Raw genomic sequence first — 22,694 nt, 5'->3', positions numbered from 1 at the left:
TCTGTTCAAACTCCAACCCCACCTAGTCACCAGCCGTGCCCCACCCATGGCGCAAAATCTCCCACCTTGGCTGTTAATTGTCATTTTGCCTCCAGCTCCCACTAATTTCCAAATTGGTTGTCCTCATTCTCTTAGTAAGAACTCTCACAACACCAGGTTAAAATCCAACAGGTTTATTTGGAATCACGAGTTTTCGGAGCACTGCTCCTTCATCAGGTGAGTGCTCCGAAAGCTTGTGATTCCAAATAAACCTGTTGGACTTTAACCTGGTGTTGTGAGCCTTCTTACTGTGCCCACCCCAGTCCAACGACGGCATCTCCACCTCATTCTCTTAAATGAAGGCCACAGTCAGCTAGTGTTAGCATTTTCTTGGGTAACAGCAATCTAAAGGCACTCAGTCCACTCCTTACACAAACAGCGCTGGACACCATGCATCCAATGCAAGGTCTTTAATTACTTGTGCACAAGGAGAACTCTCTACAGCCAACACAGAATGGCCAGAGCAGTTCTGAGGTTACAGAGAAACAGCTCAGCAGTTATAGTCAATTACAGCAAATCAGGAACAAGAGATTTTTCACATCTTTCATTGACATACATATCCACCAATCATAGCATAGTCTTTTGCCCTTTCTTATCCAATAGAAAATCAATCCTTCATTAGCATAATATGTTCCCCATATCTTGCTATTTGGTAATCACAGTAGTAACTTGTTCTTTGTTTTCATCCTGCTGTCCTGACCTGGAATGCAGTGTTTATGGAACAAGGTTTTAGATATAGTCGCTTATCCTGCAGTGTTGGCCTTACTGAAGGCCTGACTGAAGGCAGTGTTTGGCTAATAATCATTTTCCATTACTTGACTGAGTTCTTTTTTGACAGTTATGGAACTTTAATTTTCAAAATTGTTGTAACCTTACTTCCACACTAGCACCCGGTTTTCAAACACTCCACCGCTGGGTAAGCTCACCCTCTACTGTCGCTGCTATCTTGGGAATTATGCCTGTGCAGTTCCCTCGAGGGAGCCTCAAACCGTACTCCCCATCCCCGTGTTCCAGTATGGGTGCACTTGATTTTCTAAGCCATGAATCTCTGGCTGAGATGTCAAACTGACACCGCATCTGTCAGCACAAATGTATGTTAAAGGTACACTTTCTTCAGGAAGCAAAGAATTCTTGTGTCCTGGCCAACATTTATCCCGCAACCAATATCACCAAAAGCCGATTAACTGATCGCCCTTCTCAATTAATGCCCACTTCAGGGCCTCATCCTGCTGCCTGTCCTAGCTGCTGATCCTGTCTCCTGCAACACCCCCATCCCACCCCACCCTCACTCACCTGTGGCCTGGTCCCTCAGAGATCCTAAGGGGGGAGATTTCCCGCTCCCGCTTTTGGATCGGCATCAGTGATTTTTTTCAGAAAGCAAAGAGGGCCGGACCCACTCAGAAACTAACGCCTCAAAACCACATTTGGAACATAAAGAGACTTAACCTTATTACAATTAGGATATCACCCCTAATATGTGAAAAATTCATTTTGCAGCTTTTTAAAATTCATTCATGGGGTGCGGGCGTCGCTGGGTCAGCATTTATTGCCCATCCCCGAGGGCAGTTAAGAGGCAACCACATTGCTATGGGTCTGGAGTCACATGTAGGCCAGACCAGGTAAGGACAGCAGATTTCCTTCCCTAAAGCTTCAAAAAGCATCATAAATACTGAGAACATACACTGGATTTTTACATTCGCTTAACTGACTTGAGTACCTCTCAGGTAAATGTATGACAATGAAGGCAAGGCGATGTTAATTCTCTCCTTAACGGGGGCAGAGCCAGCTCATTAACTCTGTCGTCTTCTCTCAGGGATTAAGGTGAATGTTACTTTAATAATTGATCGATATCCAACTTTAAATATTTTACTGTAACAATAATTGGATTTAAAAACTGGATTCTCTACTAGGAATGCGATTGGTTCCCTGTCGCTGTTTGACTGCCGGGGAGGTTTCCCAGTGACAGGTGGCGAAGTGGATCAGTCACTTGGCAGCAGCCAAGTATATATTGTACATCATTTTACAGGCTCACTGTCATTTTGCAAACAGCAGGCTCCCGCCCCCGCCCCCCCCCCCACCCCCCCCCCCCCCACACCCCCCCCCCCCCCCCCCCCGCCAATCCCACTGCATGGGGAGCCAGTCAGCTTCATTGGAGGCACAGGTGGCACAATGGTTAGCACCGCTGCCTCACATTGCCAGGGACTTGGGTTCAATTCCAGCCTTGGTTGACTGTCTGGTTAGAGTTTGCACGTTCTCCGTGTGTCTGCGTGGGTTTCCTCCGGGTGCTCTGGTTTCCTCCCACACTCCAAAGATGTGCGGGTTAGGTTGATTGGCTATGGTAAATGACCGCTTAGTGCCAGGGGGGCTAGCTAAGGTAAATACGTGGGGTTACGGGGTTAGGGTGGGATTGTTGTTGGTGCAAGCTCGATGGGCCGAATGGCCTCCTTCTACACTGTAGGGATTCTAAGATTCTATGAACCGCCCTGCTGCAGCCCAGGGAGCCATCAGTGCCAGTGGTGCAAAGAAGGGAGGGCAAAGAGGGGAGGCCATCCCTGGAGCCCCAATAGACATCCCCCACAAACAGCACAGCCTTCCCCTTCTGCCATCTGGAATTTTAATTTGTACTGACCTGTCCATGTCCATATTGAGGTACCTTCAAAGTTGCCGACCTGCCTCAGTGGTGTCCACCTCTCCTCACGGCATTGCTGAAGCTTCAAAGCTGCTGCCTTCTGATTGGGTCAGCAGCATCTCATCCCACTCACCCTTCAGGATTTTCCAATGCTTTACGCCGGCATGATCTTCCAGTCCGTCCAATGGACAGAGATTTTGATGGCTCGCTAGCCCGAGCTGGGGATGGGGGGGTGGCTGCTGGAAAATTCCGGCAACCTCTTCAATTGGGTGGTGGGCCAGGAGGTGGCCAATTAGGGCTCGGCGCTCACTCTGTGATGTGTTCTACGGTCCCAAAGCCCGCAGTAAAATCCCCCAGCCCAACGTCTCTCTTTGAAGACCCCTCATCACAACTCTTCTTGTTTCTCTCTCCACAGATGCTGCCAGACTTGCTGAGTATCTCCAGAATTTTCCGTCTTCATTTCAGATTTCCAGCAGTATTTTTGCTCAAACTTTGGAGATAAATTTGTCTCAGCTTGACAAACAGTTGAGAAGCTTCCATGTACTAGGTCATGGGTAAACCTTAGCTCTCACAACATGCATTGAAGACTATTGAGCTTAGGAAGGTGGGTTGTGTTCCAGTATAGAGAGCATGTGTAGAGAGCGTGCACTCGTGGAAAGCTGACGTCTGCTTTGAAGACCCTTAAAGATGGTAAAGATTTGTGAAGTAGCTCCCTGAACAATAATCACACAGTGATAGAGTTATAGAGGTTTGCAGTATGGAAATAGGTCTTTCGGCCCAACTGGTCCATGCCACCCAGTTTTTACCACAAAGCTAGTCCCAGTTGCCCATGTTTGGCCCATATCCCTCTACACCCATCTTACCCATGTAACTGTCCAAATGCTTTTTAAAAGACAAAATTGTACACTCTAAGACTACCTCTGGCAGCTTGTTCCAGACACTCACCTCCCTGTGTGTGAAAAAATTGCCCCTCTGGACCCTTTTGTATCTCTCTCCTCTCACCTTAAACCTATGCCCTCTAGTTTTAGACTCCCCTACCTTTGTGAAATGATATTGACTATCTAGCTGATCTGTGCCCCTCGTTATTTTATAGACCTCTATAAGATCACCCCTAAGCCTCCTACGCTCCAGGGAAAAAAGTCCCAGTCTATCCAGCCTCTCCTTATAACTCAAACCATTAAGTCCTAGTAGCATCCTAGTAAATCTCTTCTGCACTCTTTCTAGTTTAATAATATCCTTTCTATAGTGGCTGTATACTGGCAGTCCAGTTCCTTCACTTCACCTCAGGAAGAATGCTTCTCCAAGAATCTTGGAACTTTCATTCACAACTCTCCAAAGTGGCCCAGAATAGAAGACTGATCAAGACTGCCAAAACAGTGCATGCTAAAAATTGAGTGACCCTCGTTTGGTCAGTCAGAGACACCCATGGAAAGCAACCATCATGTTTAAGTTTCCAATCAATCTACGAGGAAATCCCATCAGGTAGTTTTGTTTGGTGATCACAAAGGGGTTATCTGTTCCTCATGGGGACACAAGTCCACTTCCCCAACACCAAGCACTGGCATGGTGGCACAGTGCTTAGCACTGCTGCCTCACAGCACCACGGACCAGGATTCGATTCCTGGCTTGGGTCACTGTCTGTGTGGAGTCTGCACGTTCTTCCCGTGTCTGCGTGGGTTTCCTCCGGGTGCTCCGGTTTCCTCCCACAATCCAAAAGACGTGCTGGTTAGGTGCATCGGCCATGCTAAATTCTCCCTCAGTGTACCCGAACAGGCACCAGAGTGTGGCAACTAGGGGATTTTCACAGTAACTTCATTGCAGTGTTAATGTAAGTCTACTTGGAACACTGATAAATAAACTTTAAACACCTTGTTGAAGTTTGAGTGGTTGAAGCTGCACTAACAGAGGGTGTGTTCTACAGTGAAATGCTTATACAGCTTGTCTCCTAAGCATTGCACATAAAGTGCACAATTGCATTTGGAACAAAGTGAAATACCTTTGGGTGTAATTTTAATCTGACCTACCCTCGGGGTGTTAGACAATGCTTATTTACTGCCTGATTTTACTCTATTACTGTCAGCAGAGATTAACGTTGAGTAGGTTTTGAAACTTTCATGATAACCAATCCCATAGGCAAATTTAGGTTAAAATTACTTCCATAACCTCAGCTTCATTCAGTCGCAAGCTCTCTCACCTCAAACGATTAAACATTCAAATCCCACTATAGACTGCTGCATATCCTGAGTTACATCTTCAGTGCTGCCCTGTAGGGTGGACGGTTGGGGGGGGGGGGGGGGGGGGGGGTGGATTGGGCGGGGGGGGGAGAGAGAGGGTGGTGGATTGGGGGGCTGAATTGTTGGATTTCCATGTTTCACCCAAGAGGCATTATAGGCTCAGAGGAACAGTTACATCGAATTAGACAACTTCCAAGCACCAATCCTGTACGGGAAAGTCAAAACTCCAAGGCTCTGATGTTTCAGCGAGAGGTTCGGGGGTCTCAACAAGCTGCAAGCCCAGTGGACGAGGAGACTCCCCTGAATTTCACAGTGGAACCTCATTCTAATTGTTTTGTTCCTCTTCCTGGCCAGCATCCTGCCAAACTGATAGCCAGAGGCTGTGAGAGAAAATCTGTGGTCATTGGAGGCCAGTTGGTGGGGGAGAGGGTGGGGAATGGTCAGTGATAGGGGCTGGGAGGGGGGGGGGGGGGAAAGGCCAGCGGAGACCGGGACCGGCAGGGAGGAGACTAACAGCTTCCCTGAGGAGTAGGGATGGGGAGGGGGAAGAACTCCTGCTTCTGTTGGCCCACAAGGAATGCTGGAAAAGCTGCTTATCTTGTGGAGCTGGCAGTTCCCACCTCCCTTTGAACATAGAACATAGAAAAGCTACAGCACAAACAGGCCCTTCAGCCCACAAGTTGTGCCGAACATGTCCCTACCTACTAGGCTTACCTATAACCCTCTATCTTACTAACTTCCATGAACTTATCCAAAAGTCTCTTAAAAGACCCTATCGAATCCACCTCCACCACCACTACCGGCAGCCGATTCCACGCACCCACCACCCTCTGAGTGAAAAACTTACCCCTAACATCTCCTCTGTACCTACTCTCCAGCACCCTAAACCTGTGACCTCTTGTGGCAACCATTCCAGCCCTGGGTAAAAGCCTCTGAGAATCCACTCTATCAATACCTCTCAACATCTTATACACCTCTATCAGGTCACCTCTCATTCTTCGCCTCCCCAAGGAGAAAAGACCCAGCTCTCTCAACCTACCCTCATAAGGCATGTCATCTAATCCAGGCAACATCCTTGAAAATCTCCTCTGCACCTTTTCTATGGCTTCCACATCCTTTCTGTAATGAGGCAACCAGAACTGAGCACAGTACTCCAGGTGGTGGGGGGCAGGGGCGGGGGGGGGGGGGGGGGGGGGGGGTGGAGAGGAGGGGGGGGCAGTACTTCTTTGGTTGCTTCTTTAGTTCTTTAGTCTACTTCCTTTGGTTGCCTGGTTTCCTGGCTCTGGATAACTTGTGCAACAACAGTCGATTTTAAATCAAGAATCCATTTGCACTCCGGAAGCTGGATATAACCATGTTAACAAAGTGTTTTGCCTTGCCTTGGTGAGGCACCTGAAACATAATATCCAGCATAGTGCACTGCTTGCTGCTTGGAATACACTCCCCATCTCCAACCTTCTTCTGCCCATTACTAGGGATTCACTGAGACCCATATTACTCAAACTCAGGAGCATGACAACAAAACTCCCCCATGTTTTCCCCACAACACCCACACAGACACTCCCCAGTTGGATGCACTGGATACCGATTCCCCCATTAGAGGAATACCAGTCAATATTCCTTTACCTAACATAAAGCAGCACGGTGGCACAGTGCTGAGCACTGCTGCCTCACAGAGCCAGGGATCTGGGTTCGATTCCTGGCTTGGGTCACTGTCTGTGTGGAGTCTGCATGTTCTCCCCATGTCTGCGTGGGCTTCCTCCGGGTGCTCTGGTTTCCTCCCACAGTCCGAAAGACGTGCTGGTTAGGTGCATTGGCCACGCTAAATCCTCCCTCAGTGTACCCGAACAGGCTCCGCAGTGTGGCGACTAGGGGATTTTCACAGTAACTTCATTGCAGTGTTAATGTAAGCCTATTTGTGACACTAATAAATAAACTTTAACTACTGTCTCACCCCAGTGTAGATAGTGGAGGTCGATGCTGGGGCCTATTTCTAGTGCATACAGCTCATGACGTTTGCTGTTGGTCCAATAAATCAACTTCAATACATTTGACCTACAGCATTGTTCATATTCTATCAGCTGGAGCTAACTCTTTGATTTATTCATTTACGCAAGGCCAGGATTTATTTTCCAGTCCTTTGAGCACATCAACCCACTTCAGAGGGCAGCTCAGAGTCAAGCACGTTGTGAGGGGTCAAGAGACAGGCCAGATAATGGCAGTAGATTTCCTTCCCTAAAGGACAGGAATGAAGCAGAGAGGCTTTTAATCACTTGGCCATCAACATGAATACTAGCTTTTTATTCTAGATTTATCCCCCTAATGCCTTGGTGGGATTTGAACTCATGGGTGCCAGGTCATTATTCTGGGCCTCTGTATTACTGGCCCACTGAGATTAACACTATGCTGAACTGGCCTTACCTCTAGGACATAGCTCACATATTCCCTTTGGGAAGGAGTCTGGAAATCACGAATGAGGGTAAATGAAACTCTTGAGGCAATTTGGAAGATAGTTCCTGAGACTTTGGGTGAGAAAACACCAGACTTTCATTCTCCTTCTCATACAACGGTTTAGCATTTATAACAGAGAGTTGACATGTAACATCTGGGGTGCGATCTTACCAGCTTGCCGCACCAATCGATCAGTGTAGCGAGCCAGGAAGATAGCGAGCAAAGGAAAAACTCCGACTCGCGCCAGGCACAAGTCAGTTTGTGATCTTCCCGGCCCTGTTTTGCCGGCGAGAACAGTTTGGCACCCAGACATAAAAAGGACAAGAGTTAAGAGGACTTACCTGGTTCGGCACAGCAGATTCCGCCCTCACTGTTGCTTCTGCCCTCACCGGCATGACATCACACTGGCAAGAATCACTACTGCTCTGCAGTAGCTGAGACCAGACGCCATGGCCGCACTGGGGCGATCAGAGGCCATTAGAGCAGCTGGGTAGTTGGGGGCATGGCAAGGCAGTGCCCATTGGGCAGTGCCTGCCTGACAGTGCCCACCTGGCACCTTGGCAGTGCCTGACTGGGCATCATAAGTGTGCTGGGGTAGTGCCAAGGAGGTTGGGCCTAACTGGGGGTGGGGCTATGACAAGAGTATGCAAAATGACGGGGGGCTTATGCAAAAAGGGAGATGCAAGCGGGTCCAGTAGGGGGGGGGGGTTATGCAAAGGGAAGGGTTTGCAGGGGGGAGGTGCATGCAAGGTGGGCAGTGGAGGGGCTCATGATGGGGGGGGGGGGGGGTAATACTGGGGGTCCTGGTGCCCCAATGCTGGTGAGCTGTGTTCCTGTTGGGGGCGGGGAGAGGTGACAATGCCACCGATGATGGGAGGGGTGGGGTCCGATTCCGTGCATGTGGGGTAGAAGGAGGTCTCCCAGCTCAGTAGGAGATCAAAGCACCCTGCGCAATGGCACCTGAGCAGTCTGTAGTTGGCTTCACCGGCGTAATTAGGCCCCCCCAACCCCTCTCCCGTCTTCACACTGTTAGGACACTAGAATTTTGGGGGGAAGGTTCTGCTACTGGTTTCTAAATTTGGGAGTGCGATGGACCAAATGTAGACTCAAAGGGGGTTTAAATTTCCTTGGGATATGAAGTGACCTTTGGGATTGGAGCTGCCAATAACCTCTGACCTTCAGAACCTGTAACCTGTCAACAGTCACTTTCTAGGCTCACATCTGAATAATAGCAAGAGGAAAGACACCTGAGGAACTCCACTTCTATTGGAGAATTTAAGGAAGCTTCACCAAAGATCCTTAGGCAGCACCTTCCAAACTCATGACTACTTCCATCTAGAAGGACAAGGGCAGCACCTGCAAGTTCCCCTCCAAGCCACTCACCATCCTGACTTGGAAATATATCGCCATTCCTTCGTAATTGCTGGGTCAAAATCCTAGAATTCCCTCCCTAACGGCATTGTGCGTCAACCCACAGCACGTGGACTGCAGCGATTCAAGAAGATGGCTCACCACCACCTTCTCAAGGGCAACTAGGAATGGGCAATAAATGCTGACCAGCCAGCGACACCCGTGTCCCATGAATGCATAAAATTAAAAGAGTGGAGGAGAGCTCCAAACAAGGAAATAGAGGAGGAGGTGCGGAGTGGGGGGGAGGGGGGGCGGGGGTGGGGGGTGGGGGGGCGGGGGGGGGCAGGGGTGTATGTAGCATATTGGGAATAATAAGATGAGCAGATAGGGAAGAAAGAGATATGTCCACCAGTTAGGGAGTCTAGGAGAAGGAGGAATTATCTGAAAATTAGATCCAAACATTTCGGGAGTGCAATTTAAGAAACAAACTTCAAGATCATAGAATCATAGAATAGTTCCGGCACAGAAGGAGGCCTAACATCGATTGTTGGAAAAATGTTGGAATCAATTATGAAGGAAGTAATGGCAGCACATTTGGAAAATCCAAATCTAAACAAGTTTAGTCAGCATGGCTTCATGAAAGGGAAATCATGTCTGACTAACATATTAGAGTTTGTCAGGGAAATCTCAACCACAGTAGGTAGAGGGGAACCAGTAGATGTGTTGTATTTGGCGTTCAACAAAGTACCTCACAAAAGGTTAAGTCATAAGATAAGAGTCCATGATGTTGAAGGTAGTATTGGCACGAATAGAGAAGTGGATAATGGGCAGGAAACAGCGAGTGAGGATAGGGGATTCTTTTTCAGGTTGGCGACCTGTAACCAGTGGAGTTTCACAGGGATCAGTGCTGGGACTGCGACTGTTTATAATATATATTAATGAAGAAGGAAGCAAATGTACTCTAGCTAAATGTATATACAACACAAAAATAGATGGAAAGGCAAGTTGCGAGAGGGATACAGTTTACAGAGAGATATTGATAGGTTACGTAAGTGGGCAAAAAGTTTGCAAATGGAGTATAATGTGGGAAAATGTGAGGTTGTTCATTTTGGAAGGGAGAACAAAAGGACAGGGCATTATTTAAATGGAGAAAAACTGCAGAAAGCTGCAACACAAAGGGGCTTGCGGGTACTCGTGCACAAAACACAGAAAGTTAGCACACAGATACAGTAGGTAATCAGGAAGGCGAATGAAATGTCGGCCCTTATTTCAAGGGAGTTGGAGTATAAGAGTAGGGAAGTCTTGCTGCAACTGTACAAGGTACTGGTGAGACCACACCTGGAGCAGTTTTGTCCTCTTATTTAAGGGAAGATATTATTTCATTGGGGGCAGTTCAGAGAAGGTTCACTAGGATGATCCCAGCATGGAGGGATTGTCTGATGAGGAACGTTTATACAGGTTGGGAGTCTACTCATTGGAAATTAGAAAATGAGAGGTGATCTCATTGAAACATATAGGATTCTTAGGGGTTTGCTGAGTAAATGCTGAGAGGATGTTTCCCCTCACAGTGGAGTCTAGGACCAGAGGGCAGTCTCAGAATAAAGGAGCGCCAATTGAAGATTGAGATGAGGAGGAATTTCTTCTCTCAGAGGGTTGTGAGTCTTTGAAACTCTTTGCCACAGAGAGCTGCTGGGGCAGAGTCATGGTGTATATTTAAGGTTGAGATAGATAGATTTTTGATCAGAATCAAGGATTACAGGGAAAGGTCAGGAAAGTGGACGTGAGGAATATTGAATCAGTCATGACCCAATTGAATGGCGGAGCAGGCTTGATGGGCCGAATGGGCAACTCCTGTTCCTATTTCTTCTGGTCATTTGGGCCATTGTGCCTGCGCTGGCTCTCTGAAGCAGCAATGCACCAAGAGCCATTGCCCCCACCCATCCCTTCTTCCTTGCATGTTTTTCCTTTACAGATAATCATCCAACTTCCCCTTAAACATCTCTGTTGAAACTATCTCCATCACACCCTCAGACAGTGCATTCAGATCCTAACCGCTCGCAGAGTGAAAATGTTTCTCCTCCCATCACCATTGCTTCTGTTGACAATTATCTTAAATCTGTGCCCTCTGGTTCTTGATCTTCCCACCACTGGGAACAGTTTTCTCCCTGTTTACTTTGCCGGCCCCCTCATGATTTTGAATACCTCTATCAGATACAAATAGTGGCAGACGTTTGGGGTGGGATTTTCTGGCCACTCTCACCCCAAAACCGGACAATCCCACCCGAGGTCACCGGACCTTTGCATGGTCCATCCTCGTCCACTACGACTTCCGTGGCAGACGGGATGGGAAAATCCCAGTCTTGAAATTCTCTCCTGGAAACAGCAATTGGTACTCTAGTGATCATTTGTTAATGTTAAATTCGAGATTCATGGATTTTTGTCATCCAAAGATATTAAAGGACATGGAGCAAAAGGTCACAAATCAACTATGAATTCTTTGAATGGTGGAATAGGCTCAGGGGTCAAATGGCCAATTCTTATTCCTGTGAGAGGAGGAGAAGGAAAGGGGGAGGAAAGGGGAGAAAGGGGGAAGAAGATGGAAAGAGGGAGGAGAAGAGGAAAAGAATAAGGGAAGAAATAGGTGGGATATGTAGAGTAGGGGAAAGTAGGATTCCCGGCTTGGGTCACTGTCTGTGTGGAGTTTGCACATTCTCCTCGTGTCTGCGTGGGTTTCCTCCGGGTGCTCCGGTTTCCTCCCACAGTCCAAAGATGTGCGGGTTAGGTTGATTGGCCAGGTTTTTTTCAAAAATTGCCCCTTAGAGTCCTGAGATGCATAGGTTAGAGGGATTAGTGGGTACGTATGTGGGGATAGGGCCTGGGTGGGATTGTGGTCGGTGCAGACTCGATGGGCCGAATGGCCTCCTTCTGCACTGTCGGGTTTCTATGATTCTATGATTCTAGGAGGGAAAGAAAGAAGGGGGGAGGGAAGGAGGGGAGAGCAAAGAAGGTAGCTACTTATAGGGATATGGGGGTAGGGCCTGGGTGGGATTGTGGTCGGTGCAGACTCGATGGGCCGAATGGCCTCTTTCTGTACTGTAGGGTTTCTATGATTATGAAACAAAAGCAAATTACTGCGGATGCCAGAATCTGAAACAAAAACAGAAAATGTTGGAAAATCTCAGCAGATCCGACAGCATCTGTGGAGAGAAAATAGAGCGAAAGAGATTTTCCAGCATTTTCTGTTTTATAATCTACTTCTGAACACCAGCTTGTGACATACGGGGAACATGCGTGGACATCAGAATCAGCCTCAACTGTGATTCCTTCAAGGTACAATATCCACCTAAACTGAACTTCTGAGCTGCTTTTAGCAAGGCTGGTGCGCTGAGGTTGGGCTACAGATTCAGTACAAGTAGCGGGAGGATCTAGAAATGGGGAATCCTTTCTGAAACAGATGTCTGCATAAAAAGGAAAGGCTGGCTGTTTAAATGAAGAAGGGGCTGAGGGATGGGAGGCAGAGTGGACAGTGGGGAAGGAACAACCTTTTAACAACACCATTGAAACAAAAAGGCCTCAAACTTTAGAGAGAGAATTCAGGAGCGGAAGTCTGAAAAGAATGATTGTTTTGATGACTTAAAAATAAAACACACTTTATTTGCACAGAAAAGGGGTTATTACAGGAAACTTGCCATTTACAAACAGGTTGGAAATGTATGAGTTGTACAGTCTGCAGCAATGAATGATGGCTGACATTATACATAATTAGAATGAGCAATGAATACTTGTGTGTCAATTTGAAGTGGATTGTATGCCTTGAGCCACTAGTGCAAGAGGAAGAAAAGACAAAACGTAGTCATTATGGTCTGTAAACTCTGGGATAGGGAGGGGTGGAATGGGGTGGGGGAGAGTTGTGTGATGCAGCCCAGTGAGCAGAGCCAATGAGTTAAAATACTTGACCATGGTTTGGTTTAAACACTTTTCAAGAAATAACAAAAATAAATCTGTTCCCAGCAGATGGGAACAGCTTCATCAATCCAATCTTTGGCACATAGATTATGGAAGATTGGCCAGGAGCACACTGCTCGACCCCTGAATCAATCACTGCCCTTAAAAGGTTTGGGCAGCGGAATCAGACAGAACAGGAGGGCTGCAGATTTATTCACCAGTCTGGCCTCAACTCGTTGATCTTACAGTTAGTCATAGTTTAAGTTTAAGTTTATTTATTAGTGTCACAAGTAGGCTTACACTAACACTGTAATGAAGTTCCAGTGAAAATCCCCCAGTCGCCACACTCCGGTGCTTGTTCGGGTACACTGAGGGAGAATTTAGCATGGCCAATGCACCTTAACTAGCACGTCTCTCAGCCTGTGGGAGGAAACCGGGGCACCCGGAGGAAACCCACGCAGACACGGGGAGAAGTGCAGACTCTGCACAGACAGTGTTTCAAGCCAGGAATTGACCCCGGGTCCCTGGCGCTGTGAGGCAGCAGTGCTAACCACTGTGCCACTGTGCTGCCCATAACACCGTGTATTTAGCATGACCAATCCACCTAACCTACACATCTTTGGACTGTGGGAGGAAACCAGAGCACCTGGAGGAAACCCACGCAGACACGAGGAGAAGTGCAGACTCTGCACAGACAGTGACCCAAGCCAGGAATTGAACCCGGGTCCCTGGCACTGTGAGGCAGCAGTGCTAACCACTGTGTCACCGTGCCGCCCATAGTGTTATGACAATTCCACTTTCTGACCTGGGGGAGGAGTTGGGGAGTGTCAAATGGCAACTGATTGAAGCCTGTTGATTCCGGACCGGAAAAGGAGCAGGTACAGATCGCGGGAGGGCACAGACACCTGACGGGCCGAATGGCCTGTTTACAGGTTGTCACCAGGTAAAGTATTGGGGAGATAGGGGTTGAGTATTCATCGAACCTCACCCCAGCCCCTGAGAGAGCAGAGACAGGGTTAAAATTAACTGTTGATTATTGAGAAGTTGAGGAGACACTGCCAGGAATCACCGAGGTGGGGTCTGGCGAGCTGCAGCCCTCCTGCCACGTTCCAGGATTTAGTTAGGATGGGAGTCTTACAGAGTGTGCTGCTCTGTAAAAACCTCCAGATGTTTCTCGCCCTTGTGTTGGGAGGCTCCTCTGATGGCTCAGTGCAGGAGAACACTGAAGATTTTGCCCTGTTCTCTGGCCTGGTCCCAGACTCTCAGAGAAAGGCTGGAGATTGAGCCAGCAGGGTTTCCAATCCTCCAGGATTGCCCTGGAGTCTCCAGGAATTAAGAAGGTTAACGTTCTGGACACAAGAAACCTAGGAGACAAGTAAGGAATAAGCAAGAAGAAAGATTTGTGTTCAGTTTTCATTTTTCTTCAATACTTTTCTTTTTTAGCTATAAAAATATCAGAGAAGAGAGAAAGGATGCCAGCCTAGAATCAACCAAATCCAATGTTTGGGAAGGAGTTGTGCCAAGGATGGGCATGCCCAGTGACCAATGGCAAGCAGGAGGTCACCTGATGAAATCTCCAAGAATACATCCAAGTAGAGTTGGCAACTTTCAAGTACAGGTGCAACAATTGGTCAAAGTGGACACACAGCGGCCAGTAACATATTGCTGGGTGCAAGTGGTCTGAAGCTGACCATGTGTCCCATACCCTCAGTGGCTTCCAATAGGGGAGCAAAGATGTATTCAGGCCCCCTTGGTTTATTTAAGGTACACTACCTCCCCATGATGTGATAGGAGTGCCTAAGCGATGCTGCAATACGAAGGGTGGAATTTCCCCATCCTGCCCGCCATGAGAATCATAGCGGGCGGGACACGGACCATGCAAAGGTCAGGGTTTTCCGGCTTTGGAACGAGCATGGCCGGAAAATCCTGCCCTAAGCATCTGACTGGTCTGCTAATGGGGTGTAGAAACTCTTCATCCTGCGTGCAACAGACAGGAGATCCATGGGTGCGTGTGTAAACAGTAGATTTGGAGTCTGCCTCTAACTCCACAAGGTTTCATGTGGGTTAGTGTTAATCTGGGACTGGGTTACATTCTGTCCTAAGTCGGCAATCCAGAAACAACATGCATTTTCACACTTCGAAACTGATATTTAACCACTCCTGCCCATTGGGATTATTTTCCTGCTGCTTGTTGTTTTATTAAGCTTGATCTCGGCAAGTTAAGCACTGGAGCTGTTTTCAACATTGCTCAGATTTGCCTCTTGTCCGATGTTTCTCCTATGGGTAATGCCAGGCTCTGCGCTGTGTTTCTGGGACCCTCCCTCCCTCCTCACTCTTTCACATGACTCAGATCATTTCTGTCCACAACCTGCCTCACCCACACGACCCACCGATCCTCTCCTCCCCCCCCCCTCTCCCACTCCTCCCTCCCCCTCACCCCAACTCCTCCCTCCCCCCCTCACCCACACCAGCCCCTGATCCACTCCTCCCTCCTCCCCTTCCCACACTACTCCTACTCCTCCCTCTCTCCCACACCACCCCCAACCCCACTCCTCCCTCCCCCTCACCCCAACTCCTCCCTCCTCCACCCCCTGGCCCGATCCTCCCTCTTCCCTCTCATCCACACCACTCCCCACCCCCACTCCTCCCTCCCCCCTCTTCATGCACAACCCCCTCTCCTCTCTTCCCCCCCCCGCCCCCCCATGCGCACACAGGCCCTGTGACCTCCCGCAATGATTCCAGATTGCCCTTTCTGGAGATTCTTCCTCCTCTTATTGGCCCTGTCCCGTCTCCCAGGTGTTTAGAGGCTGCGAACGAATGGAGAGGGAGAATGTAATGTAGCGGAGGTTGGTGGGGTGGGCGGCAGAATGTGTTTAGTGGGGGGAGGGGTGTTTAGGCAGGAGTCTCCTGCCATTACAAGGGTGGGACAGGTTTATTGGAACAGTTAGCCTTTTGCTTAGCCATTTTCATGTCTGCTCCCCTGCCAGACCTTTGCACGTTACACCGAGCTGCCCCATAACTCCGAGCAGCGTGGGACTCTAAACCATTCGCACTTCCCCAGCTGGCCTCAGCACCACTGAAGTCAGAGCCTAGCTTCAGACTGCTTTTGAATGCCTCTTACTGGAGCACGCTGTGGTGGCACAGTGGTTAGCACTGCTGCTTCACAGCGCCAGGGACCATGGTTCAATTCCCCGGTTTGGGTCAGTGTCTGTGCGGAGTCTGCACATTCTCCCCATGTCTGCGTGGGTTTCCTCCGGGTGCTCCGGTTTCCTCCCACAGTCCGAAAGATGTGCTGGATAGGTGCATTGGCCGTGCTAAATTCTCCCTCAGTGTACCTGAACAGGCACCGGAGTGTGGCGACTGGGGGATTTACACAGTAACTTCATTGCAGTGTTAATGTAAGCCGACTTGTGACACTAATAAATAATGTGTGTGCATGTAACTTGGTCAGAACACATCTAGGATTCAGTTGTGATGCTTTTGTGGTTGACCAGCCAAGCCGCACACTATTAATGACCAGTTGGCTGAGGTAATGGAAAGTTATCTACATCTTTAGGAGTGGAGAGGAGGGAAATGAGTTGGGGAAGTGTTCTCAGCAGCCCCTTCAACATGGACAGGGTGTTGTCACATAGAGGGGACACACAGCCCAGGCACGAGGGCACACAACGTGTTTACTCATTGAAAAATCCAACAAAAAATTCCTTTCCACAACGCTCGGCAACGACAAGTAAAACATATATAAACACAAAATAAAAGTCACCGGCACTGGGATTGCCCACACTCCTCCTACAGACTGACCTGAATTTCATTTTCCACCCTCTCAATGGCCGTCTCCACCAGCCTTACATCCTCCTGCAGTTGAATAGCTTCCTGAGATTTAACACTTATCTCCTCTTTCAGTTCCTCTACCTTGGTTCTGACGCCGTGGCAGGATTTGGCCTCTTGCCACTCCCTCTGGGACCTGAGCGCCTCGGCGTCGGCCTCCAGCAGCTGGCCTTTCCGGATACAGTCCCTCAGTTTCTCCTCGCACTCCTCCAGTTTCTCCCTCATCTCGTCCAGCTGGGCCCTGAGCTCTCCCCCGTGGAGCTGCTCGGCCTTCAGCTCATTCTCCCAGAATTCCACTTCCTCCGCCTCGGCGTTCCTCTTGTCAATCAGCCCCTGCAGTCTGGCCATCTCCTCGCTGACGCTTGACGGGTCGTCTTCCTTCAGCTCTTCGATCTCCATTTCAGCCAACTGCAGCTCAGACTGAAGACCCTTCAGCTGCTCCTGCTGGAGGCGGAGTAGCTGATTCAGCTCCTCTCCCGCATGCTGCTCAGAATTTGAGGCCCTTTTCTCAGGCTCGCCATCCTTGCCCTTGCCTTTTCCTTCTTTGCTCTTCCCGAAGGATTCCAACCACTCCCGAGCTCCTTCTGCAAAGTTTAGGGACTTCCTCTTGGCTTCTTTCAAGTGACTGTTTTTGTCGCCTTTGCTGCGGAGCTTTGCCAGCGGGGGGAGGCTCTGCCTGTGAATGGTCCTCTCCGGACCTCGGGGCTTGCCGGAGGCAGGCCGCAGGTTGAGGGAGGGTCCGGTGCGGTTTAGTATCAGCTGGACATCCTTCGCTTGCTGGCCCCACTTACTGAGGGACGGCAAGAGTTGCTCATCAGGCCTGAAATGTCTTTCGACGTCCTTCCACTGTTCCTTCAGGGTGTAGCGCCCAGTACGACCTGCAAAATGAAAGTGAAGGTCTGTCACTAATGCTGGTTTTCATAGAATCCCGACAGTGCAGAAGATGGCCATTCGGCCCATCGAGCCTGCACTGACAGCAATCCCACCCAGGCCCTATCCCCGTAATCCCACGTATTTACCCCGCCAAACCCCCTGTCACTAAGGGGCAATTTAGTATAGCCAATCAATCTAACCTGAACGTCTTTGGGCTGTGGGAGGGAAACCGGAGCACCCGGAGGAAACCCACACAGACACGGGGAGAATGTGCAAACTCCACACAGTCACCTGAGGCTGGAATTGAACCCGGGTCCCCGGCTCTGTAAGGCAGCAGTGGTTTGCAGGTGAAGGAAGGGAAGATGTGGCTGACAGCCTCAAATGGGGCGGGAAGAAAGAAAACTGCATTTATATAGCACCTTCCGCCACCTCTGGGGGCAGGCAGATCGAGCTTCATATTAAGTTCCCATCTGAAAGACAGCACTTGCCTTGGTGTTGCTCTGAGGTGTGAGCTGAGGTGTTGAGCTCAGTTCTCTGGAGTGGGGCTTGAACCCTCCAGGCAAGAGTGCTGCCCACTGAGCCCAGCCTGATACCGTAGCCAATTAACACCATCTGTATCTCTCCTGAAAAGAGAACTTTCCTCCATCTCTCACTGATTCAGTCAGCTAAATCAATCAAACTGGTAATAATATGGTACACGGACTCAGGCCACTGCAAGGAGCTGTCTCTGTAATGGGCTACTTTCTAACATGCTGTGTTGCCACCAATTTGTGCACAGCACGATCCCGGGAACAGGAAATTAAATAAATCATTGTGTTTCTGGCTGTGATACTGAGAGAAATTACCTCTCTTTTATATCCACCTGAAATACTCACAGGTATATCCGCTCTTGTCTAATCAAGCAGATAAAACTCCTGACTGTTATTAGTCTAAGAAAATCAACAGTAACTTCACATGGATGATGTCTAAATAGACCTGGAGTTACTTTGGAGGGACTAAATAGGGCCGTAGTTACTCTGGAGGGACTAAATAGAGCCGGAGTTACTCTGGAGGAACTAAATAGGCTTGGAGTTACTCTGGAGGGACTAAATAGGGCCGGAGTTACTCTGGAAGAACTAAATAGGCCTGGAGTTACTCTGGAGGGACTAAATAGGCTTGGAGTTACTCTGGAGGGATTAAATAGGCCTGGAGTTACTCTGGAGGGACTAAATAGGCCTGGAGTTACTCTGGAGGGACTAAAGAGGCCTGGAGTTACTCTGGAGGGATTAAATAGGCCTGGAGTTACTCTGGAGGGACTAAATAGGCCTGGAGTTACTCTGGAGGGACTAAAGAGGCCTGGAGTTACTCTGGAGGGATTAAATAGGCCTGGAGTTACTCTGGAGGGACTAAATAGGCCTGGAGTTACTCTGGAGGGACTAAATAGGCCTGGAGTTACTCTGGAGGGACTAAATAGGCCTGGAGTTACTCTGGAGGGATTAAATAGGCCTGGAGTTACTCTGGAAGGACTTGACTTGACTGTGGCTGGTTTGTGCTTCCGTTGGTAGCACTCCCATCTCTGGTTCTGGTTTGAATACCCACTCCAGGAGTTCAAGTGTAAAGGTCTGTGTGGCACTACTGGAGGTGCCATCCTGCAATCAGTTATTAAATGGAGGCTCCATCTCCCCTTTCAGGATTTTCTACATCCTCTCAGGTGGATGTTAAAAATTCCAGAACATGACTTTGAAGAAGAGCACAGATTGGGATGATGGGGGGCCGGGGTGGGGGGAGATAGATATTTATCCTCAATGCTCCAGCCAATATTTGTCCTTCAATCAACATCACACACAAATAGAAAGCTGATTATCTGGGCATTATCTCATTGCTACTTGTGGCACCTTGCTGTGTGCAAATTGGCTGCCATATTTTCGACATTACAACAGTAACAGTGATTAATGGGCTGTAAAGTGCTTTGAGAATCTGGTGGTCATGAAAAGGCGCTACGTAGATTCAAGATTTTTTAATTTTACTCGGGTTAGGCTATGGGAAAGTAATTATGCTGGATTACTGGAGGGTGGCAAGGTGGCACAGTGGTTAACACTGCTACCTCACAGCGCCAAGGATCTCGGTTCGATTCCCAGGCTTGGGTCACTCTCTGTGTGGAGTCTGCGCGGGTTTCCTCCGGGTGCTCCGGTTTCCTCCCACACTCCAAAGATCTGCAGGTTCATAGAAACCCTACAGTGCAGAAGGAGGCCATTCGGCCCATCGAGTCTGCACCGACCACAATCCCACCCAGGCCCTACCCCCACATATTTACCCGCTAATCCCTCTAACCTACGCATCTCAGGACTCTAAGGGGCAATTTTTAACCTGGCCAATCAACCTAACCCGCACATCTTTGGACTGTGGGAGGAAACCGGAGCACCCGGAGGAAACCCACGCAGACACGAGGAGAACGTGCAAACTCCACACAGACTGACCCGAGCCGGGAATCGAACCCAGGACCCTGGAGCTGTGAAGCAGCAGTGCTAACCACTGTGCTACCGTGCCGCCCATGACTGGATAGCAGGTTGGTTAGCTGGATTGACCATGCTAAATTGCCTCTTAGTGTCCAAAAATGTGTAGGGGATTAGTGGAGTAAATACAAAGAGATAGGGGAGTACAGCCTGGGTAAGATGCTCTATCAAAGAGTTGGTGCAGACTCGATGGGCTGAATGGTCTTCTGCACCATAGGATTTTATGATTCTATGATATGCATGAACACATTCTTTATGAATTAATTTATAGAGCTGCGACAGAGCATTCTAGAAATAATCATTGACAATATCAGAAGACAAACACAAAAGGCACTTTCTAAAGGTGTTCCTTTGTCTGTTAATTTAGCAGATCTCAGGATTCATTGAAAGTAAATCTGTAATAACACCTTCTATTAAATGGTGGTCATTGGAATCACATTCAAGGGTGTCAAACATCCCCTCATCCTGGCCTGGAAACCAGAGCAATTCTCCCCCTTTGTCAATTGCCCAGCCTCTCAGAGGCCTCCAGGAGAGGGTGCTCCGACTGTGTTGAGTAGGCTGCAGTGCCTGTTGGTTCCAGCAGATGGAGCAGTCACCACAGTGGCTGCCCACACTGCATTGGACTAATGGCAGTAAGGTCAGCAGGATTGAGGCCTTGAACTCCCCTCGGGCTTTCTGCTGCTCTATCCACCTAACAGCACGGTGGGAAGTGAGAGAGAATTCGGAATCCCAAGGGGTGATTTTAACCTAATCAAGGGGAACTAACTGGATTAGACTGACCACTAGTTTCGCACTTTCCCCTGAATTGTACCTTCCATTTAGGTCAACCACTTCAAATTTACACTGAAGATACAGGCCATTAAACTTTTGTCCCTTAGGGACTATCTCCAATAATCAATACTGACAATTTTACAATTATCATTGGTGTAATTGCAGCCTGCCCCTGAGCAGATAATCAATGGAACATGTTACAAACCATTACATTCCAAGACCCACCTGAAACTGTGCCTCAGGCCTCATGATATTAACTGGAGTAAGCTGCCACTCCTGGGGCCTCTAGTCCATTCCAATCCATGGAAATGGGGCTGCCTGCCTCAGGGAGGTCAATCCCTGGGGGGGCCAGGGAGGAGGACGGGGAAGGCAGCGATCGTGGTGGGCCAAGTGGGACTGAACAGGAAAGGAGCCATCAGGCTAGCAGCAGCCCTCGGAGAAGAGCTCCTCCTTACTCCATGTGACTGCTCGTTGATGACGACACTCACGGTGGGAATGTCTGAGCAGAGTTGCCTAACCTCAGGAAGGGGCCATCGAGCAGGAGTGAGACCACTCATAGGCAGGGAGCCTTACAGTTGTAAACAGCATGCAGAGTGCCTGAAAAGAAATACCACTCTACGGGGTTGGATGTGTTTCAGATGTCTTTGGGTGCGTTGACCACATCCCCATAAGATTGTCTTTTTCAGCTTCCATTTTCTAATCTTCAATGTGATGAAGGCAACTTAATTTGCTCCTAAATTCCCTGGATGCAGAAAGACCCTGTTGCCCCCAGTTGCTAATACCCTGGATGCAGGGAGACCCTGTTGACCCCAGTTGCCAATACCCTGGATGCAGAAAGACCCTGTTGCCCCCAGTTGCTAATACCCTGGATGCAGGGAGACCCTGTTGACCCCAGTTGCCAATACCCTGGATGCAGGGAGACCCTGTTGACCCCAGTTGCCAATACCCTGGATGCAGAAAGACCCTGTTGCCCCCAGTTGCCAATACCCTGGATGCAGAAAGACCATGTTGCTAATACCCTGGATGCAGGGAGACCCTGTTGACCCCAGTTGCCAATACCCTGGATGCAGGGAGACCCTGTTGACCCCAGTTGCCAATACCCTGGATGCAGGGAGACCCTGTTGACCCCAGTTGCCAATGGCTGAGGAGGAAAGAATCCCATTTCAGCAGCTAAAGGCCCGTTTTTGAAAGGCAGCCAATAGCAAAGCAATTAACTGAAGGGTCAAAGTTGGCAGAAAGAGGGGAAGTGATTGGAGGTGTCTATCACAGCCCATGGACCCATTGACACGGTTGTAAAGTGCCACAAATTCATCCCTTATTATTCCACCTACCTGTTCGGTGGCAGCCCCAGATCCTTGGCTTTATAATCAGAGGCATAGGGTGGAATTGTACCATCCCGCCCACCACGGGAATTGTAACGGGTGGGACATGGACAACGCAAAGTTATTTTGACCTTGGGTGGGGTTTTCTAACCTTGGGATGAGCACAGCCAGAAAATCCCGCCCATAGAGTAGAAAAAAGGAGGAATCTATATAAAATACTGGTTAGATTTTCGCTGGAAAATTGGATGGGATTTTCCAGCCCTTCCCGCCGGCGGAACCGTTGTGTCCCACCTGAGGCGACCCCCACCCCCCCCCCCCCCGTCCGTCCGTCCCCCCCAACAGGGGGAAGATGATGGCCTCGTGGTATTATTGCTGGACTATTAATCCAGAAAGTCAGCTCATGTTCTGGAGACCCGGGTTCAAACCCACTACGACAGATGGTGGAATTTGATTTCAATAAAAAATATCTGGAATTAAGAATCTACAGACGACCATCATTGTCGGAAAAACCCATCTGGTTCACTAATGTCCTTTAGGGAAGGAAATCTGCCATCCTTACCTGGTCTGGCCTGGTCTACATGTGACTCCAGAGCCACAGCAATGTGATTGACTCTCAACTGCCCTCCAAGGGCAACTAGGGATGAGCAATAAATGCTGGCCAACCAGCGACGCCCATGTCCCACAAATGAATTTAAAAAAGGGTGGGTGGGTGAGCCATGCAAAACACCATAGACATTGGCGGGACTGGAAGATCCTGCCGGTG

The 22,694-nt window shown here is 49.0% G+C and overlaps 1 protein-coding gene across 2 annotated transcripts in view; it reads right to left on the bottom strand.

Moving 5' to 3' along the window:
• LOC144479165 (ras association domain-containing protein 8-like) overlaps window positions 1-22,694 on the bottom strand; it is a 94,110-nt gene that overhangs the window by 31,942 nt on the left and 39,474 nt on the right. Inside the window, exon 3 of one of the 2 annotated variants that reach the window (XM_078197758.1) lies at window positions 16,558-17,351. In XM_078197758.1, the coding sequence (XP_078053884.1) occupies window positions 16,558-17,351 (794 nt within the window). Of the gene's footprint in view, window positions 1-16,446; window positions 17,352-22,694 lie in introns of both variants that reach the window. The other variant, XM_078197757.1, reaches the window with a different exon arrangement.

Source organism: Mustelus asterias, chromosome 25 (assembly GCF_964213995.1).
Source record: "Mustelus asterias chromosome 25, sMusAst1.hap1.1, whole genome shotgun sequence".
NCBI lineage: Eukaryota > Metazoa > Chordata > Chondrichthyes > Carcharhiniformes > Triakidae > Mustelus > Mustelus asterias.
Note: the sequence above shows the minus strand (reverse complement) of the source record. Positions and strands in the feature narration are given on the sequence as shown.